Here is an 18,491-nt window from a genome sequence, read left to right as displayed (position 1 = left end):
CAGGGGTCACACGGCCGTGTGCCTCACACGGCTGAGACAAACTCTCGTGTCTTAGTCTGTGTAACAATCAAATTATGGACACACGATCGTGTCTCAGCCTGTGTCCTCTCCTGTGTAACTCACTGAATAAGGTCACACGACCATGTCACACGCCCATGTGTCAGGCCGTGTAACTCTCAAAATAGCCCCACACCCCTATGTGTCAAGCCGTCTGCTAGGTCGTGTAACTGCCTAACTTGCATGCATTAAAACCTACAGGGGACACACGGCCATATCACCAGGCCGTATGTCACACACAACTAAGTCACAAACCCGTGTGGACCCAAAATGAACCTTTAACAACAAGTTTACCATTTCAAGCTTACTTGGACTCTAAGCAATCCATTTACCAGCCAAAAGACCTACTCAAAGTTACTTTAAACAAGCCAAAAACATGCCAAATCAACATCCTAAGTGTCTAACCAATGTATCCTCATAGATACCACAAGTATATACAACTATACAACAAATTAAAACTTCAAACACAACTTATTAATTCATCCAATCTAACACCTAACCAACGTACATAGGTACCTCAATCACAACATATCATTAACACGTATCACTCATATTAACATTGGAACTTACCTCATTCACATATATCATATAAGTTAGCAATTTACACAAAAGATCATACTTAATACTTACATATCCCAAAAAATTAATAATAATAACACAAAAGCCTATTATATGCCATATAATCTGAAATGAACATTTCAAAAACTACTGAGATTTATGGATAGTGTGACTCGAGCGTCGATCCAATCGTCTAACCTTCCAAGCATCTACAATAACAATAAATACACAAGTAAGCTTGATGAAGCTTAGTAAGTTTGACGTATTAAAACAATAAATCTTACTAAAGTAAGAATTCAAATAATAATAATTCAACCATGAATGTTTCCTATACATCCACAACCTCAACCGATAAATCATAAAAGTTCAGTTCAATACTCAAATATATATAGCAAAACCATCATAATCATAAAACAAGTTAACTTACCAAGATTTTCAGTTCGTTGAAGGACTTACGGATATGAGTACATCAACAATCCAACCAAAACACATCAAATGCTCACAAGAGCCAATCCATCTAAAACACACCAATGCTCATAAGAGCTAATCCCTCTGAAACACACCAATGCTCATAAAAGCTAATCCAACTGAAACCCACCAAAACAGAGAGTATAACACGAAAGTTCGCAACAAATGTTGAACCTCAGTCCACTCAGGAAACAGTCTCCACAAGAATCTCCACTCCAAACCCCCATAACACACCGTATCTCGATAGTACACTACCCCGCGTTCAATCCGACCCAAACATCAAAATTCGATAACATTTCTCAATTAACCTTTCATCAACAACTAAATATATCTATTGTGTCATCTTAAATTATTCAAAAATTCATATAGATATTAATTTTTAAACTGTACGAACTTACCTGGATTGAATTGTAGTAGTTGTAGAAGTTCAAGGACTATTCTGTAATTTTTCTTTTTTTTACGAGTATCTACAGAATCTTGATCTAAAATGTAAAATTTCTCAACTATAAACTTAAATTTTACATTTCAATCTATATTACAATTAATACCCTTTTATTTTTTAAATTTACACAATTACCCTAAACTTTTACAATTTTTCCAATTTAGTCCCTTAAACCTAAATTCATCAAATTAACCATTTTTCTCAAGTCAGTATTCCATAAAAATATACTAGGCCCTTAAAAAATCTCTAATGAACATTAAATTCACTATCAAACCCTAAAATTTTTGACATTTTTACAATTTAACCCTAAAATCAAAATCTAACAAAAATCACTTTACAAAATCATCAAAAAACACAATCAAAGCTCCAAATACATGGTATTCATCAAAAAAATTAAATATTCATCAATTTAAACTTCAAAAATTTTTTATCAAAATCAAAAACGAAGGTACGGGCTCGCTAGACCTAGTTGCAACAATCTCAAAAACATAAAAATTACAAGAAATAAGGAAGGAATTCACTCACTTGCAAAGAATTGAGCTTGGAAAATTCTCCCAAGCTATATTTCCATGGCTATTCAGTTAAAAAGAATAAAAAATGAAGAAGAAAGCTAATTCATTCCATTTGTTTTATTTTAATTTCAACCTAAGTATAATTTTGCCATTACAATTACATTTTTTATCATTTTCAATTGTTTAATCATCCAACTAAATTAATTTGGGCTAATTTACCACTTAGTTCCTCCCTCAATTAACTTTCAAGCTATTTAATCAACTAAATACAAAACTTACTAAGTTTTGCATCTTTTACAAATTAGTCCTTTTTCTTTAATTAGCTATCTAAACGTTAATATTTCCGAACCAAATTTTAATAAGACTCTAATAACTCCATAAATATTATAAAAATAATATTTATGAGTCAACACAATGAAAAGTTATGGTCCTGAACCACTGTTCCATCACCACTAAAAATCGGGCTGTTATAGGTGTTGTGGCGAAATATTAAATGAATGAAGTAATGATGTTGTGGCAGAATATTAAATGAATGAAGTAAGGGTGTTGTGGCGAATTATTAAAATAATGAAGTAACAGTGTTGTGGCGGGATATTAAATGAATGAAGTATCGGTGTTGTGGCAGTATGTTAAAAGAATGAAGTATCGGTGTAGTAACGGGATGTTAATTGAAAGAAGTATCGGTGTTCTGGAAAAATTTTAATTGAAAAAAGATCGGCATTGTGGTGGGATTTTTCCTCAAGTAGCAAGTTATGACAGTCCACAAGGACTTGTCTTTAAGAGTACAAGTATGTATCTACACCATAATAAGTCTACATACATGATAATCAACTCAACTTGGGTCTACAAGGATCATTCGTGAAACACAAACCTGTGTGTTCAAGTTCTCTAAGTATGTATTTGCAAGTTTGGTTCCTCCAACTGAAAATCAGCAGGTGTGAGTCTACCAAGACCATCATCCAATCAAGAGTCAACATGGATTATCATCCAGGCATAAGTTTGTTGAATCATCTGCAAGTATGAGTTCGTAAGGACTATATTGCAAGCTAAGATAGTCTGTAGGACTTATCCTCAAGCTCCTATGTTGAGTCATCCCACTAGAATATCGCTTTATGAAAATTTATGGAATTAAGTCATCCAAATACAAGTCCTCGTGAACAAATTTGTATAGTATGAGTCTGCGGGTCTAAGTTCTCCAAGCAAAATCGCACGGGAAATAATTATCTAATGTGAGTTCGCCAAAACTATCTGTAAGTACAAATTTATTTATACGAGGGCAGGTATGGATTCGCAAACCTGAGTCCGCAAGTATGTGTCCGCAGGCATGAAGCTACGAATGCAACTCCACAGGCGTGTGTCTGGAGTGTATTAGTATAACTTCACCAAGATATTTCACCTTGTATAAGTTGCATTGGGTAAATTCACTTAGACTTACCACAACATACATGTTTGCTGAGAGTGAAGGCAAATATTTTAATTGAACAAAGTTGATTGTATGTGTGTTGCTTATATTCATATGTGAACTATTTGATGTGTTAGTTGTCTTTATGCTTGAATTATTCTCCATGCAAGCTGTATATGTAGGTGAGCAAAAATTATATGAACTCACTAATTTCACCTTGAACTTATCATGCTTCTTGATTTATTTGTTTCATGTCTTAAAAGTCATTTTTAACTTCAATGAAGGGACTAAGCTAGAAGTTGCAGTTTTTAGTTGTGAGCCTCTTATTTGTAGTTAATAATATGTACATATCAAGGTGGTCTACTAACCAGTAAATTAAGAAATATGGTTTTACTGCGTTTAGTCAAAACTCTTTTGGATTCAAGACAATATGTATGGATGGATTAAATACACATTTTGTAAACTTTAAAGTACGTGTTAAAAAAAGATATAAGTTGTCAACTCATGCTATTGCATATTTTGGCAAGTTGAATGTTTCAAATCGTTTAAGTATTGAATCGTAACTTCATCTTGTTCGGGTCTAATGATCGGACCGGGTAAGAGTTGTTACACATACTCATGTAGATACCCCCATATGACACTGACAAAATGACTTCCTCCATACCCCTTCGCATTCCAAACAAACAACTCCATTGATAACAAGATAAGAACAAGAAGGACCAACATAACTTTACAAATTATGGGCATCAATGCCCTCCATATCATCGCTTTCCACGTGTGAACCAATTGCCAACGACTTTACGATTGCCTCAGTGTGATTGTCGACAGTCACACCTTGATCATCTTAGGCATCGCCCCCTCCTCCCCTCAGTAGTCGCTTGAACTCTCAATAAGCTCTACCCAATTTGCCACTAGTAAGCCCTAATAGTGTCGAAAAGGATGACACTTCTTGTTTTAACAATAGTCATGACTCAACTTAGACTACACCACCTTGCCCATCCTTTATGACATTGGGATCCTCATTCTCATCAATCACCACTATCGAATGGTTTGCTTTGTTAAGTGTGGAGGGAACCTGTCACACTTTCACCCTTAGCTTCAGATCTAAGAGACTAGAAATGTTCTCTCCCATTGGTCCCTTACACTTGTCTTTTCCTATTAGAGGCCTTGACTTTTTGCCTTCTCTATTCAGAAATGAAATATTGGTTGATGTCGCAGCCCTAAGATGAACATTGCATCTTGAGTAAGACCAGTCAAACAAGCCCTAAGGACGCTAGTATCCAACTCCCCGGTGCAGCAATTACAAATGACCTCAATGCATATGTCTGCTATTGCACCACTGTAACCTACTCCCTAATCCCATTACCCTTCTCTTAAACATCCACAAGCACCCTAGGGTTAGCCTTTGGACTTGTTGTCTACTTTTGCATTCGGTTCCTTCCCTATGCATGATGTTTAAAAATCATCTAAGATCCAAAATCCTTACATTAAACCCTCAACTCCATAAACTCAACAGGTAGTTTAAGCTCAACAATTGGGTCTGTATGTTGCAAACCAATATGTGTACTCAGGCAGACATCGTTCACATGTTCATACCTCCCACACCTAAATAAAATGGTTGGAAAACTCTTATACTCAACCTTATGAAGTACAACATTTTTAAGCATTTTGGATACAAATGGTTTGGCCAAGTTGACAACCACTACTAACTTAGTAAAGCGTCCCCTCATAGTCACCTCCGTATTATGGTCCACATTAATAACCTTCCCAATAATGCTACTAACTGCCCTAAGCAAACTCTTCTTATACATAGCATTCGAAAGCCCTGGAAAATGAATCCAAGTAAAAATATTCTATGGGAAGACTGGGCTCATTGAAAAGACGAGGACCATGGTTGCATAATTAAGTACTGGCCATAAACAACCTATGGGCCCTTTGATAAAAGTTTAATATAGTCTTCCTACATTTGAAACTTAGCAAGAAAATAATCATTCTCAATGTCCACCAATTGGAACAGTTGCGTTGGCTTCCACAAGGTCATAGTTTTGTTCCATAAAGTTGTATAACCAATTTTTGTCCCAACAATTTCAACACAACCGTGTGCGCCATACTCTGCTCCATCAACAACCTTATGCTTTCTGTAATAGCCCATTTTTTAATGGTGTCAAAAATATTAGTTTCGAGACCACAAATCCGACGAGTGAGTTCGTATTATTAATATTAAAATTATACAAGTTAATAATAATTTTTATTGAATTTTGATTTGAAGAATTTTAACCAATTAAATTCAAAGTTAGTATGAGTGGTTTGGTTCAAAAGTCAAATGGTTATTAAAAACGAAGTATTAAGACCTCATTTCCGTAATTTAAGGCCGTAAATATTTTTACTAAATATTTACAAAGTCGTATTATATGTAACAGCCTAATTTTCAGTGGTGTCGGAACAGTGATTCGAGATCACTAAATCCGACAAATGAGTAGGAAATATTATTAATTTAGTGAGTATAAATTAAATGTGAAGCTAGGAGAAATTTTGAAATAGTGAATAGTGTACTAAAAATAAATATTAAAATAATTAGAATCGAAAATGAGGTATCGAGACCTCGATAATTTTAAATCGAGCCATAAATATTTTTATAAATATTTATGGAGTGTTAATATGTTAGTATTAAAGTTTCGTCAAGAAATTTTAAAGTTCTGATAGTTAATTGAACAAAAATGACTAAATTGTATCAAATGCAAAATTGTGGGAAATGATTAAATAGCTTAATTGATAAAAGAAAGAGGGTTTAAAAGGAAAATAGACCCAAAGTCTATTTGGTATGGACGGAAAGGGCATGAAATTAGCAAGAAAATAAGGAGAATTAAAGGAAAAATTGTAAAATTGCAAAATTTACTTAATAAAGCTAGGACTAAAGTGGAATTATCTAGATTTCTCTTTATTTTTCTGCATTCTCATCAGAAAAATGCCATGGAAGAGTTCTATTAAGCTGGTTTTTCATATTTTTACTTCAAGTAAGTTCAATTCTTGATTATTTCTTGAAATTTTTGTGTTTTTGTGACTTTTACAACTAGGTCCTATTGTTGAATTCATTAGTTTTTGATTCTATGAAAGAAATTGAAAGTTTCTATACATATGTGCTGGAATTATATGATGATTTGCCATGGAATTAGAGCTTTAAATTGTTTATATGTTGATTTTATTGTAATAATTGAATAGAAAGTGAATGTTTGGGACCTAATTGTAAAAGAGTTTGAAGTTAGAGTTTTATGTGAAAATTATGAAATTCAATAGTTATGAAATAACTTATAATCTTTAGGAAAAGTATTAATTGAGAAAATTATCTTAATTGAGGGGTTAATTGAGCAAGGACTGAATTGTATGAATTGTGAAATTTGGGGCAAAATGGAAATCAACATTTTGCACTAAAACTGTTTTGGACAGCAGCAGTAGTCTAACTTTGAAAAATCATCAAAAATTGTAGAAATGGAATTAGAGGATGAATAAAAATATAAAATTAAATATTATTGAGTCTAGTTTCTTATAGAAGAAATAATGTAAGCTATGGAATTGTAAATCATGAGATATTATAAATTTTGTAAGACAAGGTCAGAATGATTTCGGGTTCCCCTGTTCTGACTTTGTAAAATCATAAAAAATTGGATAAAAATAATTATGGGCTTAAATTTATATGTTTAGAATTCCGAATGAGTCTATTTTCAAGAAAAAGAAACGGGAACATCATTCGAATCCTGTATGAGGAGATAATTAATTTTTAGTGAAGAAGGATCGGCACAGTCAGACAGCAGAACAGGGGAGACTTCAACAAATAAACTGTATTAATTGGCCCAACCAAAAATTATGAAAATTTTATGGTAAGAAGATATGTGAATCTAGTTTCTGGGAAAATTTATGGATCTTAATTTGGAGTTCTTTAGCTCAAGATAAAAATAATTTAGTGACTATGACACAGATGGACAGCTTGAATATTCACATAAGTAGATAGTGAAAATTATAGATAATGTTACCTACAAGTGTGTTGTTTATACTAAGGATGTGGATGGAGAGGAGAGGAGGAAAATATACAAAAATATATGAATGACTCGTGTATAAATTGATCACATGCCCGATTATAATCGATAAGTGTTGAATTAGAAACGATATAATGTTTTATTTGGAATATTTATTATGAAATTATGATTATCGCTATAATACAAAAATCGAACTTGTGAGTTTATATAACTAAATTTAGTGACCATTTGTTAATATTATTAAATTTTAATATTATTTTATGAATGGTGATTAATATTTATGTATGTTAATTGTTGAAAATAAGTAAATTATGTACAAAAGTTATGAAATTAAACCGAGAATTTGGAGGAACTAACGCAGAAATGAGTACAATCTTTCAGTGAAAAAGATGAATTGACGGTAAATTACCCAAGTAAATCGAGATTCAGCATTTGTTGCTAATTCTCGTGTTTGCTTTCCGTTTAGCTCTTACGAGCTTCCGTTAACTCATATGAGTTTCAGTTAACCCATTTGGGGTTTCAGTTCAACTCTGATGAGCTTGATTAGCCTCCAAGCCTGTTTAGCACTTATGTGCTTGATTAGCCTTCGGCTTCCGTTTAGCACTTACCGTTTAGCACTTATGTGCTTGATTAGCCTTCGGCTTCCGTTTAGCACTTATGTGCTTCACTAGATTTCGAGCTTGAGATCACGATGTACTCAAATCCGTAAGCTGTTTCTTGGATGGACAAGTTGGTAAGTCGTAAATGTAACATGTGGAAAAAGAAATGTAAGTAATGTTATCATTATTATTATTGAGCTCAATTATGTGATTTTATCATTTAGAGATTGTGTTTGACAGGATATGTTAGTAAATTATGAGTATGTGAATCAAAGTGACAGAATTTAAACACCTAATGAGGTTGAGCTGATTCACACGAATTTGTCATTTGAAATTGTGATTGACAGGAAGAAACAGTGAATTACATGTTTATCAATGGTTACACATAATTATCTGAAAAACAAGAAAAATGACGGTTATTGATATGTGGAAATGTAAGACATTGATATATGAATGTGGAATATGTTTGATAAATGTGTTCATTCTTAACTATGGAATTATGTACCTCATGTGTGCTATTTGCATAAAGATGATATTTCAAATACTTTGGTGAGTAAAGCTTAAATATGAAATAGTATGAAATCGAGACAAGTTGTTATGAAAATATATTTAAATTATCTGTAAGTGTTTTGTACTCCTCGGTAATGCCTCGTACTTTGTTCCGGCTACGGATACGGGTAGGGGGTGTTACATTATAAGTGAATTGAAGTTTGGTTTGGGAATTTTGATGATTTATTGCTTAATTATAATAAAAGGATTCAATTGTAAAAGAGGTAAAAGTCAATTATTATAGAATTAATATAGTAAAAGGACCAAAATGGTAATTAAACCATGGTCAAAAAGTCCAAGCGGTGGTGGCATGATTAAATCCACTAACCTTTGGGCTATTTTTTCATTTAGTCCTAATTAGTTTAGGATTAAATTGAAATTAAGCTTGTTTAATCAATAATTAAAAATAATTGAAGGACCAATTGTGCAATTAGACCCTCATTAAATGTAAAATGGTAGGAATAGTATGGAAATCCCTAGAATTGTGTTTAATTTATTTAATTATTAATTAAAATGTTTTAATTAAATTAAATTAAAGTAAAAGTATTATAATAAATAAAAAAAGCAATAGGCTTATCTCCTTTATTTTCCTTTTATGCTTGGCTGAACCTCCATTTTTGGAGCTTGGGAACTTCGGTTGAGTTTTGGTTGCATGCTAGGTAGGTTATTCTTGCCATTTTAGTAATTTTTATGTTTCTAAGCTCGTATTAGCTTAATCTAGCTAACCTGGAAACTAATTTATACTATTTTCAAATTTTTTGGATTATGCCATTAATGAAATTGAGTTTTTCTTGAAGTTTTATGGTAGAATATTAAGCTTGGTTGCCAAATAGGACTATTTTGTAAACTAGTTTTTGTTGATTCTAATGTTCAAGGACTAAAATGTGAAAATAGTAAAAGTACAAGGACTTGATGCAAAATAATAGCAAGCATGGGCTGTAATGAAGGGTTTAATAGATCGGCTAAGCTTAGAATTAATAGAAAATAGTTAAATTGCATGATTTGGACCTAGGGACTAAATTGCATAAAAATTAAATGTTAGGGGTAATTTTATAAAAATGTCACAAAGGACTTAATTGCATAAAATGAGTTAATTTTACTAGTAGAATTATTTAATTGAATGAAGATGTTATTTTAAATCAAGAACTAGTGGAAAATCGAGGAAAAAATTACCAAATAGCCCTTGTACCTTGTCGTTACTGTAGTTTAGTCTGGTAAGTTTATTCGGTTAATTCTATATGTTTTAAAATTATATATTAAATAAAATTTATCTGTTGATTGTTGATTAATGTGTTTATATCTGAAAATCAAGAATTGAAATAATAATTGATAAAACACTGGTCACTATTAATATCTCTTGAGCCGATGAACGTAGGATAGAGTACAATTGGCATGCCAATAGGTTATTTTGCGCGTAGTACGGGCTTGATATGAGATTTGATGAGGATTCCTGTATATTTTTTGTTCACTAAATATACCAAAGTTCTACATTTGTTGCGGACTATCGTGTTATATTACAGTGTTTTCTGGCATGTTACCGAGGGCAGATGTTAGCCTATAGGCTAGGCACTTAGTGTCGAGGCGTGTTAGCAGTTGGATTAGCTCATATAAGCGTATAGCGCGTTCTCGGATGGTTAACTGTGTACTCGTATTCGTATATCGTTCATCGGTAATGTTCTTGCGTTAAATGTGTTGTTTTAGAATTGTTAAAAGAATATTCATGAATCTTCTGATAGCATTGTGGCTTGATAATGAATGATCTCATACTTGCTTATGTGTAAACTCACCTATTATGACCTATGGTTGACAGGAATTTTGTTAAGAACCTTGTTGATAGGAACTTGGTTTATTAATCTTGTTATTTGAATTATTATGTTTAATTCAATAAGTTTTATAGTTTAATCGACGAACTTACTAAACTTTATTATAAAAGCTTACTCGTGTTTGTTTTTTTTTTTTTGTAGATAACATTTTGTGGATAATCGGGCAATCGGATCAACTCAAAGATTCACACTATCCAGGAATCTTTGGTAGATTTTAATTTTGTATAGCTTATATGGCATATAGTAGGGTTAATGAGAATGTTATAAGTTTATAGCTATGTGCTGGTTGGTTGGCATGTTTTTTATGATATAAACTTTAGAAAATCCTATAGTATGTCATGTTAACTATTAAGTTGTGTTCAATGTTTGATTATGAATGGTAGAAATCGGTTTAGATCTAGGCATGGTGCTTGAGGTTAAGGTAAACAAATTCAATGTGTGTGTATGGTGGCTTGTATGTTTGATTTAAGAGATGAAGATTATAAGTACTATGTGATGTGAATTTGAAAGACAATTTAGTTAAGTTTAGGTGAGCATAATTGTAATGTTTTGGTTGCCATTGATGTGTTTTAGGGTGTTACAATATTGAACTTTTGCTACTGTCTTGACTTGTTTTGGTAGAAGTCCTCAGGGTATCGGTAGAAGTCCCAAGCCAAAACTACCTTGCTCACAAGAGTGCGTTATATCCATAGAAGTCCTGGTTGTATCGGTAGAACTCTCAGTTCTACTGGTAGAATTCTGTAGCCTTTTTCAAGGTATTTCCATTTTTTAGTTCTATCGATACTTGCCCACCTAAGTATTGGTAAAAATCCTTCAGACTTCAAAAACTCGTTAAAAATTAAATTAATTCAAAGCTTTTTAAATGTTTATTTTGTCCACACTTTGAAGAAGATTGTTTAAATCACCGTAGGCTCAATTAAGGCCCATAAATGAATGTATTACTCTGATCTGAATTGTTATGAAATTCTATTAATTAAATTGGCAACTTGATGCTACATGTTATTGATTGTTCTGGATTCTACGGTAATACGTTGTAACCCTAATCCGACGGGTACGGATTATGGGTGTTACATTCTCCAAAAAGGTAATTGAAGGGATACTATTCATCATATCAGTAAGAACATCCCCATCTCGCAAAAATGATGTCCTCCTCCTCCACAATAGGTGTCACACCCTTATTGCGACCCCCATCATTGGCAATGACATCTCGAAAAGATAACTGATCGGCACCCCCATCATCCACTAGCTAATATTCCTTCCGACATTGAACCCTCTTACTACCTAGAGCTCCATCGCCGTAATCTGAGGTCTTACGCAGGATGCCTCTCGAATCACCAGATAGACAGCCCAGATCTCCCAAGCCTTTGGCCACATCCCCCAAGACTTGGAATCCTCTACCAACATCGTCAGAGACCATACACCTTTTTTTCAAATTTTTTAAATAACACTTTTTTTATAAGCACAAATATTCTAAAATAAAATGAAAGCGCAATTCAAAATAAATACTAAATGTAATTAGATATTTTTGTGCCCTTTATTTGTTTAAATATTTTATTAATTTTAATAAAATAAGATTTTCTAGGGTCTAAATGTTATGTTTGAAAAATAAAAATTCAAATTTTATTACTCTAAATTTATTAAATTATATTTCATTTTGATGTTGAATATATTTTGTTTGTTTAAACTTTTAGTTAATAATATAAAAATATATTTTTATATTTAAAATTTAAAAGTAATAAAAATATTTTAGAATGAAAATTTATATTATAAAAATTAAAACAAAAATAACACTATTTCCTATACTAAAAGATAGGATAAGAAAACCTCAGATTTCAAGTACTATCACCTTTAACTCCAAAGTAATAAAATTATTATCGAACCCATGGATATAATTTTACTCATTAGAACTGTATCAATGATTGATAAATTTATAAATTTAATAATAAAATATAAATAGTAAAGTGGAATAGTTGGATCTTCTCTCTTTTATTCTTTTATATAATAATTATAATAAATGCAATTCAACTTCTTCTTTCGACCTTTTAGTTTTTCTAATAAATCTCTTTTTATTGGAAATCAATCACAAAAAAGAAATTAATTATTTCTACAACTCTTACCTACACCTACTCCCATCATCCACTCAAATTCAAAAACTCACCCGAAAAATACAACGGTTTAAAAAAAATACAAAACCTGAAATATATGCTTGAGTAAAATTTAAAAACCGTTTTTTATATGGTTTGGACTTTGGGCAATTTTTTTGGCCCAAACTTAGTCTCAACCCAACTCAAATATATTATGTTATAAAAAATATTATATTAATTATATATGTTAAATAAAAATTATATATATTAAATCACTAACCTAATAAGAATTAAACTCATTATTCAAAACCTTAAAAAAAAAAAAAACTTACCCAACTAAATAACCTAACCAAAAATATAAAATTTTTAAAATTATATTTAATATAATAAAATATTTATTATATTTATTTGTGTTTTTAATATAATAAAACAATTATTATATTTATGGTAATATTTTTAATATAAATAATTTTAATGTATTCCAATGTGTTAGAAAACTTTTATTTCAGCCTTTTTTAGTGTATTATTTTAAAAAAATAAAAATAAAAATTAATCTAAAAAAATCAAATATAGACTAGCCGATTCGAGCCCGAAGTTCACCTTTCTTATATTGGATCAAGCTTGAGCCAAAAAGTAAACTCATTTATCTAACCAAATCAAGCTTAAAAAATTGGTCTAAATGCTTTGTATGAACTCAACTCATGAGCATCTCTACTATTACCCAAAATCTCTCATTAAGTTATTTTTTCCTTAAATCTCTTCATTTTCTTATCTATTTCTCCATGAAGTTGTTTTTTTCTATCTCAACTCATTTTTTCAAATCATACGATTCTTTTTTCTACTCAATTATTATGTTTTGTTTTTCTACTTGTTTCTTCTCATCTATTCATTATTCAAACAAAGAAAACAAAGATATCCGATTAGGAATTGTTTGATCTTTTGACTCTTCCTACTTTCTGTCACATTAGTTTTCTTTATTCCATTTTTTGTATTTTATTTTGAGCTTGGTAAGGGCTGGGAGTTAATTTTATTGTTTAGGCCAGTTGATTTTGCGTAATGGATGGCTATTTTTTTGGTTTGGGCTTGATGAAATTTGCCCAAAAACCATTTGAATCGATTTTTTACCAATTCATCCGGTTCACGATTCAATAACGATTTAAAGCAGTTCCCGATTTAAATGGTCTGCCTTCAGACCGGATTGTCAGCCAGTTCCTGGTTCGACCGGCCAATCCAGTTTAAACAACATTGCTCATTATTATCCATGACTTCATATATATATATATTAGTAAGATTTAATTTTTGTTAGTTTCCACACTCATCAAGCACCCAATTTTTCTTTACCATAACAAAAACATGAAACACTTACAAAAGCCAGTTTTAAGATTTTGTGAAGGTGACCGGCAAAGTTTCGGTCACAACTTATTGATCATATAGAAATCTAAACCGATCAGAGTCTCAAATTCAAATCATAGGGCATGTTACCAAATCCACTGCAAATACACAACTGAACTGCCACCCGTAGGTTTGTCTGAACTATCATTGCTGCTTCATCAATAATCTTTGTTTCCAAAGTTCTTGCACCACAGCTGTGAAGGAATTGGACGAACGGGCTGATGAGGCCTTTGCTGCAAGAAAGATGACCTTTTAGCTAAATGTATCATGGGAATATAAGCTGTCTGATAAATAAAGATGTACAAGTTTTGAAGAAGTTAACCAAAAATTAGTAGATATCATGGCTACGTTCATTTACATTCTACTATTGAGTAGAAACTTGGGTGTTAGAAAAGCAACAATTTGTCTCCAGTCAGAGTTTTGGTTAGTTGAAAATGCAGCTGCTTAAGGAGATAAGAAGTGCATGCAAAGCAATAAAATGAGGATATGGGCTTCAATCATTTGATGAAGTGACAATGCAACACTTAGCGAATGTTAAATTGACCATCTTGAAATGAAGTCATATGGACAGTTGACCTTCTAAGTTCCAACATTGGTGAATTGCCCGTACAATGTTAGAGAGTAAATGCTATGGAGGAATTCAACTTCAAGTTTCAGACAAGAAAATAAGAAGCTGCAACCTTAGATTATTACATAAACTGGTGAACACTTGAAGATTGGCATTCACTAAGGAATAAGTGCAAAGCTAGCAGCTACTAGAAAAAGTAGAATTTTGCATAGCATCAATGGGTTATAATGAAACTGTGGCCACTTAAGGAGATAAGAAGTGCATATAGAAGCAATAGAAATGAGGATAAGAGCTTCAATCATTTGATGAAGTGACAATGTGCCATTTAGCAAATGATAAATTGACCACCTTGGAAGGAAGCCATATGGACACTTGACCTTCTAAGTTCTAAATTGGTGCATTGCCAGTAGAAGATTAGAGAGTAAATGCCATGAAGGAATTTGACTTCAAGTTTACAAATGAGAAAATAAGAAGCTGCAATCTTAGATTATTACATAAACTGGTAAATAGAAGATCGGCATTCAATAAGGAATAAGTACAAAGCTAGCAGCTACTAGAGAAAGTAGAATTTTGCATAGCATCAATGGGTTACAATGAAACTGCAGCCACTTAAGGAGATAAGAAATGCATATAAAAACAATAAAAATGAGGTAGGCTTCAATCATTGGATGAAGTGACAATGTGACATTTAGCGAATGATAAATTGACCATCTCGGAATTAAGATGGACAGTAGGCCTTCTAAGTTCTAACATTGGTGTATTGCCAGTACAAGATTAGAGAGTAAATGCTATGGAGGAATTCAACTTCAAGTTTACAGATGAGAAAATAAGAAGCTGCAATCTTAGATTATTACATAAAATGGCAAACATTTGAAGATTGGGATTCAATAATGAATAAGTGCAAAGCTAGATGCTACTAGAAATAATAGAATTTAGCATAGCACGGATATAATGAAATTGCGGCCGCTTAAAGGAGATAAGACGTGGTTACAGGCTTTTCAATCATTTGATGAAGTGACACTTCAACATGTAGCGAGCGATAATTGACATCCTAACATTGCAATATTGCCCGTACAAGATCAAGGAATATATGCCACAGAGGAAATAAACTACAAGTTACCAGTTGAGAAAATAACAAACCGCAATCTTGCATCATTATGAATAAAAGTAAAAGCAAGCAGATTGGTATTCAATCAAGAATAAGTACGCAGCCAGCAGCTACTAAGGAAAACAATTTTTTGCACAACATTGATGGGTTATTATGAAACTGACAGCAATTTTTATGGACTTCAAAACTTTCTAAAGCATTTGCTTTGTGACTACAGTGTAGAAAATAATAATTAAAGGACCGTGATATACACCTAGCTAACATTCAACTAAGTATCTGAATAGTAAGTAACTACTCTTCATTTATTTATAAAATTTCAAGTTTCACCTTCAACCAACATCTATATCAAAATAAACTAAAACCGAACTATTTAATTTAAGGCCTCACCTTACCAATCCCTTCTATCTAATTCCAAATGATATGCATTAAGACTCTACTAGTACTGACCAACTATAATACAATTTCCATTAGGATCCAGCAAATGCATAACAGAAATCTTAGCATGAATACTTTATATTGTTCGAAATCTTTAGATTTTCAAAAGGGTTAAACCTAGACTTAGCACTTAGCAGTTAGCAATTCATATAATTAGGGCAATATACGTTCTAAATAGCAATCAAAAACAGTAATAAAGTGAGGAAAGATGGGGACTTAAGCACCTCGAGCTCGGCGGATTTCATGGCGATCGGGATACAAATGAGGAAAACGCCGAACATAGCAATCGCAGTATTGCGACGCCAGTGCTTGGGCCGGCAATATGGGCCACCAGACATGCTCCACACCTTCGTCCTGAAATCCTCTGCTCCATGCCCTCCATGTTCTCCTCCTCCCATTTTTTCTTAATTTACTCGACGGATCTATCGAAAACTCTTACAAGTCTAACCGGTAAAGCAATTAGATCAGTAAGAAGATTGAAATATTTCAAAAGAAAATGAAATTTAAGAAGTAAAATTTAGTGGCGAGGATTGAGAGCGAAAGAGGAACGAATATTTGGGTTACCTGAGGCAAATGGAAGGTCCAGGATCGAGGATCAGCTGAGTCTGGTTCGCAAATAGAGACATTGTGCTTGTAAATGGGCTTCGGTATTTTGTTGTGCTTGTCGACCAACTTTTCGCCTTTTCACAACTGTACGAGCCCATGGCTGGAAGGAGGCCAGGTTTTGGGGATTTACGGACCTCATAAGGACCTGGCTTTAAGCATTATAAATTCTTTTTAGGGTTAATTGCATTGTCACCATGCTTAAATTTTGAATTGATTTCAAATTTCAAAGTATTTTAATTTGAGAATGCTCAAATGTATAGATATTATATTATTGGGGTAATATATTATTTGGTACCTGAGATTGGTTTCAATATTTAATTTGAAATCTAAGATTTTTGTTTCAATTTGGTACCTAGACCAAACAACGCAATGAATGTTTGACACGTATACTTTAGTAAAAAAAAAAACACGGGTACTTAATTAGGACAAAAAAATAAAGCTCAAGCACCTAATTAAACACTGAAACCAAACTTAGGTACTTAAATGGGACAAAGAAAAACTCAAGTACCAAAGTGAACTTTGAAGTCAAACTTAAGTACCAAATTGGGACAAAAAACTCAAATACCGAATTGAACATTGAAGCTAAATTTATGTATCAAACAGTATATTAACCTTTTATTATTTATGAATAAGATAAGGCTTAATCTAACCTTTAGTACCCAAACTTGACATTTTTTCTTGGTTTGATACCTAAATTTTTTTTTGTCCAATTTGGTATTTGAACTAATCAAATATTATACAAATCATCCAAAACACTAATTGTATCAATTTTTATAAGGGGAAAAAAGTAGCTAGTGTATAACCAACATGTAGCAAATGACATGAAATTTAATGGTAGGAACTATTACATTTATCTGGAGTTTTCTTTGTTTCATTAAAATTTTACTTTTCATAAAGACAGAGAATAATTTGACTGTTAATGGCAGAAATGATTCAAGAGACTTGATCTTTATAAAGTCCTCAATTCTATAAAAATATTATCAAAAATAGAGGAAATTTGTGTTAAAAAAGCTACTTTGAGTTATGCTTAACAAATGAATATTGAAGAAGAAAAATAAGAGTTTTAAAACCCCCAAAATAAAATAAATTCATTATTTTAAATTAAAACATTAAAATAAATTAAATAAATTGAACTAAATGTAAATGAACATTTAGAACAAAGTCATGTCATCTGTCACATGTCAATCATACACTGGTTATTTTTGCTACCTCATAAAAAAAAAACATTATTAGCATATTGGAGCAATTTGTATAATGTTTGACAAGTTTAGGTACAAATTGAGAAAAAAGCTTAGGTACCAAATTAGGAAAAAAATGTCAAGTCCAAATATTGAATTGGACCAAAAAAAAAGAAAAGAAATTTAGGTACCAAATTAAGAAAAAGTGTCAAGTTTAAGTACTAAATGTGTTACACCTCAAATTTGGCGGATCCGAGAAGAAAGCACGTAGATGTGAAGTTGTCGGTTTGGCGTACTATGGTAGTTAGTCTATCAATTCACAAGCTTATAATGAATTGATGTTTGGCACATATAGTATCCGTCCATAGAAGTATCTAAGGACTTATTCTCAATTGAAGAAATAATATGACAAGCGAAGAGTACACCTCAGAATGTTCGTTGAGCATGACATGCCTACTAAGTATGTTAAAACTATAAAAGGCTAAGGTATCTTTAAGGCCACGCCATTTACGAGTTATCGCCATAGGTATGGTACACCAAGTGTGCTCGAAAGATGTGCAAGATGGGTTCTGTAATGTGATTGGTTAGGAGTCAACTGAATAGATTGACTAGTCAAATAGTATTATCATCGGATCTTTTTTATATACTCTCTTTGATTTTTGTAGGATATTAAAGGGAC

At 32.2% G+C, this 18,491-nt stretch overlaps 1 protein-coding gene across 2 annotated transcripts; it reads right to left on the bottom strand.

Annotated features, from left to right (window-relative positions):
- Positions 1-13,846: 13,846 nt before the first annotated feature.
- On the bottom strand, positions 13,847-16,709 carry LOC108467405 (uncharacterized). 2 transcript variants are annotated; one of them, XM_017768016.2, is made up of 3 exons: positions 16,593-16,709; positions 16,253-16,471; positions 13,847-14,150 (listed from the first exon to the last, which is right to left on the bottom strand). In XM_017768016.2, the coding sequence occupies exons 2-3, from the start codon at positions 16,424-16,426 to the stop codon at positions 14,076-14,078; spliced, it is 249 nt and encodes an 82-aa protein (XP_017623505.1). In that variant the 5' UTR covers positions 16,427-16,471; positions 16,593-16,709; the 3' UTR covers positions 13,847-14,075. The 2 variants fall into 2 exon arrangements, with proteins under 2 accessions (XP_017623505.1, XP_017623497.1); XM_017768008.2 differs by having other exon boundaries at positions 16,253-16,611.
- Between the last annotated feature and the right edge of the window lie 1,782 nt (positions 16,710-18,491).

The sequence above is a fragment of the Gossypium arboreum genome, chromosome 7 (genome assembly GCF_025698485.1).
Source record: "Gossypium arboreum isolate Shixiya-1 chromosome 7, ASM2569848v2, whole genome shotgun sequence".
Taxonomy (NCBI): Eukaryota; Viridiplantae; Streptophyta; class Magnoliopsida; order Malvales; family Malvaceae; genus Gossypium; species Gossypium arboreum.
Note: the sequence above shows the minus strand (reverse complement) of the source record. Positions and strands in the feature narration are given on the sequence as shown.